Below are 17,927 nucleotides of genomic sequence, written 5' to 3' on the forward strand. Positions count from 1 at the left end.
TGTTCATCGGTTGAGAATTCTTGGGTAAATATCAAATTTAACACAAAATGCTTATAAATTGCATTAAAATATGTGTTCAGAAGAGTCATATGTTAAAATTGAGTGTTTGTTATGGGTTAATTTTAAGGGATGTATATGGATTGCATGTGTGGAGTTTGACCACATTTGGTGCACACATGCTAGAACTGGGTATGTAAATTTAGAATTAATCATATCTTATTTAATGATTTATAGCCCAGAGTGTTTTCCAGTTTAGCGAATAAGTGTAATACATGTTATATGTGAAAACATGTGTAACGAGAATTTTATTGTTTTAAACTGTTATACGTGTCCTTAAAGCCTGATTTAAAATGCATAAAATGCTTTGAGTGGTTTGAGCAAGTACTTAAGTGCATAGGGTGCTGTGAATGATATAAGCATGTATTAAGGTGATGTATGCTGAAGCATATGGGTAGGCTAATGCCCTGTTTGTGTTTTCATTTAACATTAGCCTCTACCGTATTTCATTTCCGTATGTAATTTTTTTGCATTTCATTACCGTATTTCCATAAATATATTTGTGTATCCTGTGTGGTTATTTACTACTCACCGGCTACATATTCAATATTTTTTTTGTTGTTGTTGTTGCAAAATACAGTTTCATAGCCATTAGAAATATATTTTGGCTGGGACATTTTCCCTATTCACTTGCTATTGGTGTGTGTGATGAAAAGGAGGGTGGGGCCGGGCCTTGACTACACACGCCTGGCCCCCAATTGGGCTAATCAGCCGATGAGAGGGATAAATGCAGGGGAACTTCGCAGTTCGGGATAGAGAGAGCCACATGCAGCTGCCATGTGTGCATTTGTGTTCTGTGTGTCTTTTTGTTTAAGTTCTTATTAAATAATTTTGATTTTTCAGCCGGTTTCCGCCACCTCCTTTCCCAACCTTAACCGTGTTACAGTGTGGCACAAATTTACCGTAGTTTAGGACCCTGGGTAAACCCCTGTGATTCAGGTCTCTCAATGATATGAGTGAAGATTTTTGGATCCTAAAATATTTGAGGCAATTTTTCTTTTTCTTTCTTTTCCTCATACTTTCTTCCACACCTCCTTCTGCAAGAAGTCAACCAGAGGTCCCCAGCTTCTTGACGTCAACAAGAATGGAAGTTAGGTCAGTATCCAGTGTCCCTGTTAAACACATAGACCTCATCTCTGTGTACTCGTTACTCATCTGTGGAACTTCATCTTCTAACGTCTTTCCAAGACAAAAGCATAAAGCAAATCCTTTGTGGGAGTATTTGAATTTTTCTCGAATACAAAATCACATGAAATAAAAAAGCACTTTAGTGTTGGAGTCCAGTGTAAATGATTAAAATCCTCAATGAGGCTCAATTATTTGCTACTTTACAATTCAATGAATTTAGTTTGATAAATGTCAAGAAACCACAGCTGTGCAGAACACAGAAGAAATCCCACAACTTTACCTTGAAGAAGACGGACCTTGAGAATGTTTTCTGCTGATTTGGAGCCAAAGAGTTTAGGAACAACAAACACATCTTTAATGCCGAATCATACTCTATGCAAGTATGTGAATGCAGACACTTTCTAAATTTCAGTACATTGTGAAATGTGTCAGAGCATAACATACATTTTGCATTCTCACCATTGCCACATTAGCATAAACTATCTTCTTCCATGGCTTTTTCTCAAACAGGTCAGCTACTGTCATGGCAGAGCAAAACTTTGAAGAGAATCTGTCTTAGCAAGTTAGATCTTATAAATATGTTCATAGATTGTTCATAGTTGATAGTTCAAGTCATTGCAATGTCACTAAGCAAGATAACTAATCAGGTAACTGATTATATTTATATATTATATGTATTTATAATTATTTAATATATATTATATATTATAATGTATAATTATACTGTATATATACCTGTATATATTTAGATGTTTTTTATTTGTTTTATATTTATAGTTAATATATAGTTAATTTCTAAACACACCTCAGTATGTTTCTTTTTAATAAGAGCTTCACAGTCGAGTCTATAAAGGTGTCTGAACTGTATTAAAAATGTAAAAACTACTTGGTCATGTCACACATAAAATATGTAGTTAACATTTATTGCTTACTGCTACTTATAAATGTGTAATTTCCTTAGGGCATACTGATAAAAACATCAAAGGTTTTCAAGACACATGAACTGAATTTCTTCACTTTGCCTCAAGTGTGGAAGTATTAATTGAGAAAAAAGCTTTTTCAAAAGTTGGAGAAAGAAAATGGAGTGAGGGAGGATGAAAGGACAGAGGAAGAGAGCTATTGAGAAAGTGGGGGCAGATTATGTAAAGACAGTAGAATACTGCACCAAGATAGAAGATGATGTGGTTCTCAGACTTGACAGCACAAACAAAGGAAAAGAAATGCTGCCTCTCTGTTTAATGGGCCTAATTAGTTCTTAAGTGCTTCACTTGGATGGGTGAGCAAGCTGGGGGAGGATGGGGGCTGGGAACAGTGAAGTGGAACTTCAGAAAACACCTTAGTAACTTTGGGGCAAATAAAGCGCTATCAAAACAAGATGAAAAACATTTAAACATTTATACATTCTAAAAAAAGTGTTGGATTTGTGTCATTGTGACATAATCAAAAGGCTCCAATGTCCAATCCAATAAGTACTTCACAGGGATTATGAGTTATTCAGCATTGGTTGAGGGGAGTGAGAGGTCAGAGGTCAAAGCGAGCCTCCAGGAGTTTCTTCAGCCTGAAACAGATCTCGTTCTTCTAAATTAGCAGCAGTCTTCAGTGGTTTTGAGTATGCAACTTTAAACCTGTCAGTCTGTGCTAAACGGTCCATTGGAGGTCTTGATTATGTAGGACAGCATTTATATTTCATGTTTATTTAGTAATCTTCAGTGTATTCCAGCATAACAAATAATTAGAGTGCTCTTAACAACTTACAAAAAATAAGCATTGATATGAGATGCCAAGTTACGGTATTACAAAAATCTACTTTTTATCTCTCCTACATGCTTAAACTAACTACAATTAAGTCAACTTAACATATACATTTGAATAAAAGAATTAAACAATCTTTTAACATGTCTGGGAAGACAAATTTACATAATGATCTGTGTCTTTTCAATAAACTGTAGATGGAATTCAACTTTAGAATGATTTGAAATACATAGCTGGTAGTAAGTCAAATGATCTTCATATTAAACAGAAATCCCTTTAACAACCAATAATTACTGCCTTCATGTGACATAATCCCTTTTAAGTAACTGTCAATTATAATATCGATATTTGTGTGATTGATCTAATGAGTTTTGGTTTCATATGAAAAGGCAACTGAGCTTAAGAGGAAATGTCAAAAGCATAGCCTCAAGGCTGATTTACCCAGTAACTGCCTGATGTGGACACAAAAGAGAGAAGTAAGTCATCTACGTGAGTCTGTCTCATACTGAGCCATCTGTTTAAGTCCTTATTAGCTTAAAAACAGCATTTATGCCAAGGTTAGTCAGAAAAGGACTGATTTCTTCATTATACTTTGACTATGCTTGAAATCCTGGATGTTTAAGCATGAAAACTCTTCTCTTACATGATTATCTTTTCTTTTAACCTTTTCATATAGAGTAAGTTCTCAAAACTGACTCCTGTGCTATCCAGAGACACATGACTATGGAAATGAACATAAACGTTAAATTAGATGGAGCATGCAGAGTCTAAATTCTTCAGCCATTATCAAATTCTATTGGGAAGCTTGATATCATATCAGATTTGGATCTGACTTGCAAGCGCTTTCTTGGTTCTCTGCATAGTGCATAGTGCATGTGATACACTATGAAGGTGACTATAGGTGACTGGAGTTTTATGCTGAATGGAGTGATGCTGTATCTCTCCAAAATATACAATAACTAAACCTGTGCTTTCATACTAAATGAAAGGCTGATGTAAAGCAGATCCTTTTCAGACCCATTAATTCATGCCTCTATGGTCTTTAATAGTGTACAGAACTGAACAGATTTTATTTACACTGTATACCATGATTTCAGGAAGTAGTAACCTCCTTATTATTTGACATTTTGTAGCTGCTACACACCCAAAATGTAAAAAATGTAAATACATTTTCTACCTTCAATAACTGGCCATAAGTTATGGCCATTTCTGTGTTATATGGCCATACTGTATATTTGAGCGTATGTGTACTGTACATATTTAAATTACACTAGTATTTGAGAAAATATATGTAACATATAGGTAAATGAACATTTTTGTAGTATTTTTTAAATATATGATAGCATACATGTTCAAGTATGTCACTTTTTTATATTAGTAAAATCATAAGTGGTAAAACCACATATGAACATACAGTACAGTATATTCCATAAACCGGTATGTGTTCTGCATCTTTTGCAATATATCAGATTTCTTTATGGGAGGGTTTTCAGACATATCAGTCACCAAATATTTACTATAATAATTCAAAAATAACCTAAATATGTTATTTCATTTAAAGAATAACTTCCACAAAACTGGAAGGGGGAAAAAAATCTAAGGCCTAATTTGTAAAGTATGAGTACTTTCTAAAGATACTATAAAACAACCCAAGAAATATTTGAGGATTTAAAAACTTTGATTTCCCTCTGAGTGGGGGGGCAATGCTTTCGTGACCAGCTGGTAACATTTTCTTCTGCTAAGACTTTCATGCACTTAATTAGTCTTAGGCTCTAAAAGGTGACACACGACCTTTAGAAATGTGCTACTACAATTTCAACTACCGTTAAAGTAATAGCCTGTGGAACAAAAAGAGTCCAATAGATTTTTTTTTCTTTCAAATTCAATAAAACCTGTTGTTTTTGGACATCTGCCCAGAGCTGTTAACTTAAGAAGTGAACTGGCTCCCTCTGAGCGGCAGTGAGCAGAATGCACCTTGATGTCCACAGGAAGTCTGCTGCAAGTTAGGAGGCCTCAACAGATGATGCCAACACATACTGTGCTTTAGGGAAACGGGACCCAGGGCTACACATACATACACACAGATGCACACTCACATATGCAGACAGAACACACATGACATCTGGTTTAAGATATCAGACTATCAGACTTCTGGACTGAATGTAAATCCTATGTCTAGAATGATGGTCCATGCAGACATGCTTTCTAGTAGTCCAATTATTTGATACATATTGTAGATACACTTTAGGTTTTGATTTCCTGATTGTGCCATTTTGGTTTCGCTGTGACTGTACAGTACCTTGCCAATAATTCTGATCTCAGTGCTTGCCGTAACATAAAATTACCATTGTTTATGCAACATGACATGACCAAGAGTGTGATTTGGCTGTTGGACCGGAACTAACTTGTATGATTCAATTTTTGGAAATTTAAATGTTTTAATTAATGTAAATGAACATATTGTATTATTAATATATCATTTACAAAGTAATACACTGTGTTACTGCCAAACACAAGTAATGGGCAACTATCCAACATAAATGCTCTTTCAAAGTGCACTTTTTCGATCATGTGTATCTCCTAAAAGCTTCTGGCAGTCGTTCCTGATTATATAGAAGGGTGCGTAACGTGTTGAATTCAACAGGAAATATGAACGCACATAATCTGTTAGGAACCAGAAAGATTTAGAAGCGTGGCTCTTCAGGTTTGCCTCCAGTGTATGACTAAAATGTCCCATTTCAAAAAGGGCAGTAGAGGTGACCACAACGCATTTATACTGCACTGATATCACTCCTCTGTTCAGCTGGGAGATTGTATTGGTTCGGCTCACTGCTTATTTTTATCGCCATCTGCAGAAGTACTTAACATTTCTCTGAATTTCAAACCTGGTGGGAAATGTTTGTGTTTGTTGGTTGATATCCAAAGAAAATCAAAACGTCCATGCATTTGTATTTTGTTCGAAATATATCTTCTCATCGACTACTTTTGAAAAAAAAAAATGCACCTTTGAGGGTTGCACTCCTATTGCTCCTGGTACAAAACTGGAGATATTAAAGGGATATTTCACTCAGAAATTACAAGTCTGTTGCCATTTCTTCACCCTCATGTTGTTCCAATCCCACACAACATTCTCTCTTCTTTAGAACACAAAAGAAGATGTTAGGCAGGATGACCGACTCTGTCACCATTCACTTTCATTGTATGGAAAAAGATGCAATGAAAGTGAATGGAGACTGAGGCCAACATTATGCTTAACATCTCCTTTTGTGTTCCATAGAAGTAAGAAAGTCATACGGGTTGAAAACAACATGAAAGTGAATATCCATATTTACAATAAGCACAAGTGAAGTCATGTGATCCGTCAACACAGTCAACACAGATTACTCATCAATAAGTCGACTAGTTGCATTCTCTAATTATAATTTATTTTGACACTACATACAATTTGTGCAGCTTTGAAGAGCAAATTGGTGAGTTGACATCTGCAAATATTTCAACATGTTGTGCTTATTAGTTCTTAATTAGCTCAAAGCAAATCTGGATAAAATTAAAGAATCAAAACTGCTTGTAAATCACAATCACTCTGTATGTTGCGGTATGTCTTAAAGTGTTTATCTTCGGATTCCATATGTATTCAGGCCATAGATAAGCACTGTTCAGAAAATACTGTATGGCAAATTGATAAATGAGTTGCACACTTAGTATATTTTGGAGCTATGTGCATATTTTCATAATTCAAGCTTTTTGTAAACCCAATTCTAGGAAACAATTTTCATACCTCCTGGGATTTTGAAATTGTGGATCATAGCATTGCAAAAATTCAAACAATATTTCAAAACATCCAGACATGTACAATTTTCATTAAAGACATTCCAACAGTATTTTTATGACAGACTTAATAGAGTCTTTAATAGAGTCTTAACAGAGTTTTGATTACACCTAATTTCACCTCCACAGATTCGCTATCATGCATCTGTAAAAGCAAAAACTAGTGCTCATTTTAGGAATGACCATGCATTTCCTCAACCTATTTATTTGAGCAATATTCCCAGAATAAAATGGGATATTTTAGCTGAGACATTTAACCACTGAATTAATTTTCATAATAGATTTGTCTTTGTTTTGGGCGAAGATTCCCCAGGAATCCATGGAATCCATACCACTGAATATAGCCACAAAAAAAAAAATATGTCTACAAACAAGATGTGAAAAGTTTAGAATCAAGTTCAGAATGTGAATATCTTTTGTGAAAGGCTCAGGAAGAACTGAGTATCAAGCATAAGATATGGGGAAAGCAGACGTCCACAATATTCCTTATTCCAATATTTTTATTCCAATGTCTGATTGCATTTGTCCCTCTGTCTCTTACAAATATAACCAACTGCCTCTGTATCCTTCCCATTTCCTGTTCAGAACTGAAATAAGAATGCCTGTTGAATACCAATTAAATCCTGAATTTGAATTGATGTAGCACACAGAATGCAGAACTTGAATTCTAATTTGGTTATTAATAATGAATTACCCAACATGTTATCATACACACACTATATGGGGTATTTCCAGGAAAATTAGATGACAGTGCCACCTACATGCTTTAATATTCCCCAAAGTGTTCAAAATGGAAGCAAACAATTCAGCAAATTCCTCTTTCTGTCATTCCAATTCAAATTCCATTTTAACATCCAGAGGCCAATTCAATTCCAATTCCAAGTCATGAATTAAAATGGAGCCAATTCTTAAATTCTGAACCCTGATTCTCACACACTGTCTTATCCTTTTTGCTTCCTCATGCTCTGTCTGTCCATCTGGAGATCTTTGGTGTTGGTCATGACTCACGGACTACACCTCTCCCCAGTAAGGCTGCTCTCTGGCAGCTGCAGTGTAAAGTAATCATGGGTGAGGAAACAAGATCCGAAAGCCTCTCTTCCTGTCCGCAGACATGTCAAGCTGAACTTGGAACTCCTTAAATAACCAGCAGCAAGACCCTTTCACCTGACCCCGCTGTGAAGATTAGAGGAAGCCTCTTGTTTACAAGGACATTAAAGCATTTTTAACTTCAACTGCTCTTTTTTTTCTTGCCTCTTTTCTCAAGAGATAGTATTAACAGGCTTTAATGTCCTGAGTTAATTTGAGGTTGTTGAACCACATGGGCACTGTGAGGTTGCGTCTTTGTATTTCTGTGTATTTCTCTCTCTCTCTCTTACCCACACACTTCACAGTGCTCTTTGATCCAGTCCTGGGGGTCTACATTGGTCTGTCATCAAGCAATGCATTGGGCATTCTCAAAGTGCCCAGCATGCCATGAGTTGTGAGCCCATGGCCATATGGGAGCTCTGGAGCCACACTGACACTTGATAGTGTATCTTACGCAGTTCAACGGCTACAATGTAGGAACATAACACAGTCAGAGAAGTTTTAACAACTAAACTATGAAATACCTTAGTAATAACATATTAACAAAAAAATAAATACTTGTTTTGAACATTCTCTCCCAAAGGATAATGATTTTTAGGTGGCTCACTGTATGCATCATGGCAGATTCCTGATGAAATGAACACTAGAGGCACTAAAACAACGACTTTTATTCTCTTTCACAAAAATCTGGAGTAAAAGGGCACATTTTCATGTCATAACCACTTACATTTCACCCATGATTTGTAAAGTGATATATTTTAACTTTTGCATTACTTAGCAAGCTAAAATTACAAGCTTCTTCATGTGTTCTCAAACTGCACAGTAGCTCAACTGATAGAGCTTTGCACTTGCGTCGCAAAGGACCGGGGTATGAGTCCTGAAGAGCATGTGAGTCAAAATGTCAGTAGAAAGAGTCATAAGCTGGGTTTCTATCCAACTATTTGTATGCACATTTTGAAACTGTGCTTAAGAAATCCTGAATGGAAACGCTTGATATGCGAATAAACTTTCTAAATTTGCTTAAAATTGCTCCAGTCTTGCAAATAAAACTCTCTCTGAAGCAAGGAGGTCATTCAGATGCTAAATCATCACAAGGCAAGCTCCCTTAAGTTAATGCACATTATGTAGTGGATGGAAACGCTCAACGATTCACATTTTTTCAAATGCGCTTAAAAATGCAAAACATTTTGATGGAAACCCAGCTATAGTAAAACCATAAAATAGAATAGTTGCTTTAGCAATTGCGTTTTTCATGTCACATTAGTTTTTTTATGACAGTATTTGTAAGGTTTAGGTTTAAGGTTTAGGGTTGGGAGGAAGGTTTTGTTAATTTACAACTTGATTAAACATTAACCTTAAAAACCTCATCTGTTTGGGAAAACATTAATTTGCTTTTAGCACCACATTGCCATTTGCCAATTGCCACAACACGTTTACAGTTTTTAAGAAGAAGCAATCTTAAAAATGCCTCAAACTGTGCTTAGATTTGCCAAGATACCAAAGTATGCAATCAATGTCAGAGATTTCAAAATCAGAATCAGAATGAGCTTTATAGCTAATTGTTCTCACGTACACAAGGAATTTCTTTGGTGATAGGAGAAACAAGTGCACACAGAACATACAGTGAGACACAGAATATAAAACAGAATATAAAACAAGGTAAGAGTATAAACAGACATACAAATAATAGGACATATAACAGAATGCCGTTTGTACATATGCAAGTGGTAATGTATGTGTAAGGTAGGGGTATGTACAGTTATTGAATTAAACATGTGAATTTACATATGTACATGAGATATGTATTTACATTATTGCACTATGGGGGAGTTCTGAGGCAGTTTAATTGTTCATGAGGAAAATGGCCTGAGAGTAAAAACTGTTCTTGTGCCTGGATGTCCTGGCGCTCAGTGCTCTGTAGCGCCGGCCAGAGGGCAACAGTTCCAAAAGGGAGTGGGCAGGATATGTGGGGTCCAGAGTGATTCTACCTGCACGTTTCCTCACTCTGGAGACGTACAGGTCTTGGAGGGTGGGCAGGGGGGCACCAATAATCTTCTCAGCAGTTCTGACTGTTGTAGTTTCCTTCTATCTGATTTGGTGACTGAACCAAACCAGACAGTTACAGATGTACACAGGAAAGACTCAATGATGGCCAAGTAGAACTGTCAGCAGCTCCTGTGGTCAGCTGGCAAAGGAAGTACAACCTCTGCTTCTTCACAATGGAGGGCTCAGCAGAGGTTGTACTTCCTTCACCAGTTGAGGAAGTTCAACCTGCCACAGGAGCTGCTGACACAGTCCTACTCGGCAGTCATTGAGCCTGTCCTGTGTACATCTATAACTGTCTGGTTTGGTTTTATCTGTTTATCTGATTTTGATGTGAACTCAAAATCTTTCTAATCAAATTCTTCCAAAAAGACCAAATTATCTGAACCATGTTAATTTTATAGGACTATTCTATTAATGCATATCAATTATTGTCTCATTTGTGTCTATTTTTATTTCTCCTAAGCCAATTTAGAAAAACATCTGAGTCAAAGTTGATACTTCAATAAAACACAACTGAGAACTCAATTAAGTCTCCTAAGCTTTGAAAGAGTAACGCCTGAGCAATAAAAACAATTCTCTGGGCTGTGTTGTTGTTGCTCTTTGGGATAGTGGGGATGTTAAAAATGGCAAATATCTCATTCGTAAAGATCCTCTGAATCAAGCTCAGGTTACACACTAGATATGGCTTCTCCTCGGACTGCTTCCAGGTAAACTGTCAAAAGTCACTTCCTGCCAGTAAAGCTCGGGGCTTTAAAAGCCTTTACCCTCTGGCACCTCCTGTCCCCCGCTCAATGGCTTCCTCGTGATTAATCCCCTCAAACTGGCATGCAACAAAATCCCATGATGTCCCGCTCTCTACGGCTGCCATAGAAATCCACAGAAGACCAACAGAGGAGCTGTCAAAACTAGTGTCCGTGATGCGCGCATCCAAAGATAGCACTCTTACACCATCGCTTACAACTCTCTATGACACCACAAATGCCACCGATGCTGGCCTGTGGTCTAAATTCATTCAAAAGAAGCTAAATCCATTAGGGAATCGGGTGTTTGGTTTTGTGGAAATAAGAGCAATGGGGGGTGGGTGGTGTATAGAGTCAGAGAGGCTGGCAGTCTCCTTATTTCTCTTCTTTTCCTACTATTGCATCCAAGAAAGTGCCATTCAGCTTTTCGGAAAACAATGTGTGGATTCAAGAGTGTTCTGGAAGCTTGGGCCTGGATTCAATCTAACTGTCATGGAAGTTTTCCTGTACACTGACAAATGTGTTGGCAGCAAGTGCCTTTGGGTTAATTTTTACAAATCTCAGCAAGAACAAAAGAGCATCTTATCCATCATCATGCTGTAATTTTCTGCAGTGTTCATTCACACCTCGAGCAGCATGCATTTGGTTTCCACGTCTCCATGACCACCATACCAGCAAAAAAAAGCATGGCATATAAACATGCTGTTTTAAGTAAATTTTTCACAACCATAAATCATTGTCTTTATGTATACATACTATGTTCTTGTTTCCTATGGCAGCAAAATTGCGACAATGCCTCACAAGCCACTGTTAACAGCACTGGGACGCATCCTGCCATTCATGACAAGGATCCCTTTTTTTAAATGATGTTTATATATACACATCTGTTCAGAGGCCTTTGGGATCGCAGCTAAACACGCACACTGAATATTTACCATTTTTTAAAACAGTGGTTCTCAGTTGGTTTTGTTTCAGAACCCAGATTTTACATTGGACATCAAGTAGCAACCCAACACAGAACCAAAATTGTTTACTGAACAAAAGTAAACAAAAATGTCCTTAAAATAAAACACAAAAATTTACAAATATATTAATTTATTACGAAAATGTCAAAAGGCTTGTTTTTCTAGTTGGAGTGTTTGTTTCTAAATGTCTCTTGAATTTTCGCCAATAATTCACTGCACAAAACACATTGTGGTCAGCACAACTCATGTTTATCCTCATTTCAAGCTGTATTAAAGGTAGTCGGGGTGAAATTTTTGTTCATGGTTTTCAGGGATGAGAGCATGTCACATAACCTTCCATGTTTGCGTTTACCAGATGAGTGACAGATGAATCTGCGGCAAAATACTGTAGAGTTTGTTTGATGTACAACAACTAAACATATGCAACTGCAAAGTGTTTTCTCCTACCTGTTAAAAGTTAATAAGCCTATTTATTTTGTTATCCTAATAAAGCAAAATTACGTAGTTAGATGCATTTTGTATTTGCATTTAGCATTGTTTCTTCCCTGTTAGAGCAAACCTGCGACCCAATTTTGGGTTGCAACCCACCAGTTGAGAACCACTGTAATAAACTGCATTAATAAAGAATTAAATTAATTTGAGCTCAATAGAATATGTCTAATATGTTAAATACTCCCAGAGAACTAATTATCATCATGCTGAAAAATATGATGTTAATAATCTAGTTTAACCACTTAAGAAAAATATACAGTCAGGACATTCCTTCTTGAAGTTACAAGCCATTGCAGTTTATTAACTTCAGAGTACTGTTAGTATGTGGTGACAATAAAAGTAAATGAGTGGTAAATCAGTTCTCTTGAATGAGAAAATGGGCACACTTAGATGAAGTGCATTTCTAAAATTGTGCCAAATATTCTAATAGTCCACACAGTGAGTGAGAATGTGTGGCACTGTTACCGCTGAAACGTGCAATGCTGGAGGCTAATATGCTGGAGGGTAATATGTCTGGAGTTGTGTGTATGAACCGACTCTGACTTTGTTAACAAAAACAAATCATGGAGGATTTTAGTGTGAAGGAAAATAGGCCAAATTACTTTTTAAACACGAGTTGAGTAAACTTAACCTCTGAAGTCCCTTGAGATTCAGAAAATCAGAAAAAATAAACTCATTTGGATGTGTTGAAACATTCCCAAAGCTCATTTGCCAGGTGTTTTGAAGGCATTGTGGTGCTACAGTGGAGCTACACTCTTAAAATAAGGTTTTGGGCACTTCTCAGCTGGTCAGGCTTGGAGACCAGCTGGCCGACCAACTAATCCTTCTAAAAACCATCTTAGCCAGACTAGGAGACCAACTAGAACACCATAGGCTGGTTTAAACCACCTTTTCTGCTGGGGGATGCATCTAACTAAGAGAAAAAAAAAATATGTATAAAACCACCATGAACTTTTATAGTCTGTCACAGTGCACGTCTTCTCTTAAACATGCCAAGCCAAGAATAATACTCTGTCCTTGGGTTGAACTGCACATACATGTAGCATTCTTTATAAACCTGGATGAGGAGAAACCAACTATGCACTGGAAATTTCATTGGGGTGTTGATGTGATTATGCCATTGTGGATAGAAAAGTTATGCCTCTTCTCTTGCTGCAGCATTAAATAAATATTATACGCGTGCATCGAGTCTGTACTTTTGATGAAAGGCCCACAGACGGACCACTCTTGCCCACCCCTCAGCACTCAAAATAAACAATGGAATGGAAGCCATCTGAACACTGCGTGCTGGAGTGATTGACAGGCAGCAGGTGGCATTATGGAGAATGACATATATGTGAACACATCCATACATATACTTAGTATTTATATACATGCATTATAAGAAAGTGTAACCGTGCACACTGTAAACAAACTGAACATTTATCGTACTTGTCGTCTACAGTCAATTAACATCTCTTTACAGGTCATACAGGTTTGGAATAACATGACAGTGAGTAAATGACAGACTTTTCTTTTTATTGGGTGAACTATCCCTTTAAGTAAAAGTACAGTTTATAGCGAGATGTCCCACTTTCCCACAGCACAGCAATAAAGTCCGAACAACAACAAAAAAAGCAGGATGCCTGCTGTTAAACAGTGCCCACACCTGGCCCAAAAGGCTTCACTCTTTAAGAGACCATCCATGACATGTCCATCTTAAACTGGTTTCACTACACTGTCTGAAGACACTTCCCAGTCAGTTAACACAACAATGACTGGTACTGACTAGCCTAATTAACACTGAGATGTGTGTACCATCTGGCCTGGTTCTCAGAGCTGTGTAAATTCACACACACACACACACACACACACACACACACACACACATACACACACACACATACTCAAATGCAGGCAATATCACACAATGTTGTTGTCTAATGACTGACATCTGGAGGTTACATTGAGGAAGCAGATATAAAAATGTAGCTTGAAGAAAGACAGTTGTGATGTGACAAGTAGATCAGATATCAGTGACAAGTAGACGGGATACATCAGAGGATTAAATCCGCTGATGTATCTGATCTACTTGTCACTGTTATCTAATGTATTTCACATGATTTATGATGTGTTCACATTGTGGTTTGTATTCAAGAATGGTAACAAAAAAAATCTGCAAAATTTACTGTAAAAAAATACGGTGACTATGTTTCAGGCTTCAGGTTTCAGGAATTTTGATGCCTGTATATACGGTTCACTACCGTTTATATTACTGAATGATATAAACTTGATATAATAACCTTCTGGATATATAAAAGTCTGCTTTTCAGTTTTATTGTTAATCACCATATTAAGTAACAACAAAAGGCCACATGATGACTTAAAGTTCATCAAGAGTATAATTCTGAGAACACCTGATTATTATTTTTCACCATAATTTTAACAATATTTTACAATAAAATTACATGTATTGTTTGTTAAATATAATATAATTTTTTACCGTATATTTTTTACCGTATATATTAACCCATTAACCAATTAACATTCTTTAACTGTAGCATTTTTACATTCTGTTGAAATTACGGACATGTTTTACCATCATCAGATCTCTAAACTCTCTAAATAAATTATTTTGGGGGGAACTAAACTTATTCTGAACTAAAAAGAAACATAAATATTTTTTTTTTCTGTGATGTAATAAGTCATGCATAAGAGGTTTAATGTGTTTTATATAGATAATATTTGCAGAAACTGATATTAGCTATAAAGAAATCAAACTTTGTGAACATGGAAAAAAAAAAAAACATCTAAAATTAAACAAGGAGTGTTGGGGCAAAATAAAAAAAATAAAAATAAATTGTAAAAAAAAAAAATTGTTAACAGGCCCTGCCGAAAAACGGCTTTAACCAGCATAACCTGGTTTGTTGATCTTAGCTCTCAAGTTATTTCAGCAAATGAGTTTGCTTGTAAAGTTCGTTTTATTAAACCGGTTCAAAGAAGGTTCAAAGATTCACAAAAGAGTCCTCAGTTAAGAGTGTTCCCACACAGGATTTTACATTTCATTTTGTAGTAAAATTGCATTTTACAGTATTTTCACTATTCTGTTACATATAGATTGCATCAAATGTTGTTTACCGTTCCAACATTACTGTTTACAACATTGTTGAGAACATCATTAACAACAGAGCTGCTAATAATATCAACAATTAATGATATTATTCCTATTGTTCCAAATTCACAGTTTGACTCCTAATTTCTAAACAAAGTCATCCCTTATAGTTGTATGGAGTCGTACATTTTTATTTCTTTTTTTTAAATAAAAAAAAATGGTGCAAAAGAACAAATCGTTTGCAAATTGGATAAATTACCCAAAACACCTCTGAAACCAACAAACCAGACAAGCCTGATGAGGCTGGGAGAACAGCTATGACCAGCAAACCTACTTGTTTTTTTTGTTTTGTTTTTTTCTTTTCTTTTCTTTTTTGTTTTTGTTTTTTCTTGCAGGAAGTATGGATGTGACTTGTCAGCAGTATGATGTGAACCTTGTAGACTGTTCCCTGTGCTCAGCAAGGGACACATCAGAATCAGAATCAGAATGAGCTTTATTGCCAAGTGTTCTCACATGCACAAGGAATTTTTTTGGTGATAGGAGAAACAAGTGCACACAGAACATTATAGTAAGACACAGAATATAAAACAAGGTAAGAGTATAATTAGACATGCAAATAATGTCTCACTGTAATGTTCTGCGTGCAAATTAAACATGACGCATGACGGCATACCGGCACTTCGGCTTGCATCACAACCCTTTCAAACACAAAAAGAAACCAATGACTGCCAACAGCGTCTGAAAATACGACTGCACCTGTCACTTCACCCATGCCAGTCTGAGGGCACAAGTGCAGTGCTGTGGATTGTGAAGGCCCGGGAAGGGGAGAGTTTTTTCTTTAAAAAAAGGGACTCTTTTCAATCTTTTACATTAGAGGGGGAAATTGGATCTAGTCAACTGTGATCGGGTCTCTATCCTGTAGCACTCTCTTCACATATCTGCAGACAAGAGACATTTTAGCGGAAGCTCAAAAGGCCACTGCAAAAAGGCTTAACCACAAGCTACATTCAATGGCATATTAGAAGTAGTGGGCAGAGCACACTAGCACAGGTGTGGTGCAATCTTGAGAGGGGGAGGGTTGTGGATGAATGGGGTTAACAGGCATACCTGGTGGACAGAGACAGCTGTGAGATGCATCCCGCGCCGTCCGAATCTTCGGAAGACGTGCTGCTAATTTCTGCAAATGAACAAACAGGACATTTAAAGTGAGAAGTGCAAAAAATGGCCATGTTGTATGTAAAGTATTATAATAATAAAAAAAAATTTTAAAGACCTTCAGCCTCCCTTGTTTTTTCAGTCTTCAATATTCATGGTAACATTTTTGAAGAGTTCCCACACATTCAATGAGTCATATTAACAAAAAGTGAAGAATAGGAAGGTTTGTTTGTTTGTTTGTTTTTAATGTGATGCAAGATTCAGTGGCTATTGTCATGAAAAAATACAGATTAAAATATAAAAAAGGGTCAAACGACCAAAAACCCATACAATTTTCAAACATGTTTCTTTAAAAATAAATATAGATTAGAATAATAGATATTATTCTATAGATTCAGATTTAAACCTAAATGTAGTGAAAAGGATTGTATAGCTGACCTCAACAGATTAAAAAATACAGCTGCCCCAAAAATGGACATTTAAAAGGTAAGAAGTCACTGCATGAAATAGCACCAGCAAACTTTGCCAGCAAAATGTTTCGCAGAGATTTATTAGGTTTTTTAATGATCAAACAATAGATATACTGTTCAAGACTGAGACAATGCTGTCTAGCTGTCAAACAACTAGGGCTGGGACGATTCATCGGCATAATTGACGTCACTGATTACAGAAATACGTCGATTTGCATAACATGCGTCGGCACGTCACAATGGAGTAATTAAAATGGCAGCGCCTGGTTTAAAAAGAAGAACAAGCTGCGAAGAACAAGCTGCAGCTAAAAAAAAACTCGCCTACGGTCATCTAAAGCGTGGGAGTATTTTAGCCAGAGACCCAACAGTGTGGTGCTGTGTAAGCTATGCAAATTGGAAATGGCTTATCACAGCAGTACAACCGCCATGAACGAACACTTGAAGCATCCTGGAGCGTTTTGTCAAGACGGCAGCAAGGCAGCACCATAAACCCTGTTTACTTTTTGTCCCCATCCAAGAATGACATATTAATATTACAACACGTGTTTCTGTTAGTAGTAGTCACTTTAAACTGATTTTCTAAATGTTTCCTCATCGTCCCCATGTTAAAAGTAATTTCTGCACTGCTGCTAACGTTGGGTGACCATACGTCCTCTTTTTCCCGGACATGTCCTCTTTTTTGGACCTTAAAAAAGCATCCGGCCGGGATTTCTAAATTTGCGAAAATGTCCGGGATTCGGTTTTAGTTGCATTATGATGTGCATCTGGTCTAATACTTCATTGTGTGTGCGCACATATTTGCATTGATTTAACCCCTCTTTGTAAGTCCCGCCTTCTCGCACACCAATTGGTCGATTATAAGACGCTTGCAGCAACTATTGGCTAAATTCCTGCCCGTCAATCTCTCCGCAAACACGCAAAGTGCTGTGCGGCATCAAACAGTTGCTTGACAGTAGCAGCAAATGACAGCTGAGCGGAAACAATGCCCAAACGAAAGTGCAAATTTACAGAAGATTTGCACAAAAAATTCCCATGCTTTCGTCCAGGTCGAGATCCATGGGAAGCAGAATGTATGACATGTAAAGCTGGCACTTATGTGTCAGTTGCTAATAAAGGT

General features: G+C 36.8%; 1 protein-coding gene across 1 annotated transcript in view; it reads right to left on the bottom strand.

Moving 5' to 3' along the window:
- LOC127413500 (collagen alpha-1(XXIII) chain-like) overlaps positions 1–17,927 on the bottom strand; it is an 86,639-nt gene that overhangs the window by 60,674 nt on the left and 8,038 nt on the right. Inside the window, exon 2 of the mRNA XM_051650685.1 lies at positions 16,293–16,362. Coding sequence (XP_051506645.1) covers positions 16,293–16,362 — 70 coding nt within the window. The remainder of the gene's footprint in view (positions 1–16,292; positions 16,363–17,927) is intronic.

Source organism: Myxocyprinus asiaticus, chromosome 23 (assembly GCF_019703515.2).
Source record: "Myxocyprinus asiaticus isolate MX2 ecotype Aquarium Trade chromosome 23, UBuf_Myxa_2, whole genome shotgun sequence".
NCBI classification, from domain to species: domain Eukaryota; kingdom Metazoa; phylum Chordata; class Actinopteri; order Cypriniformes; family Catostomidae; genus Myxocyprinus; species Myxocyprinus asiaticus.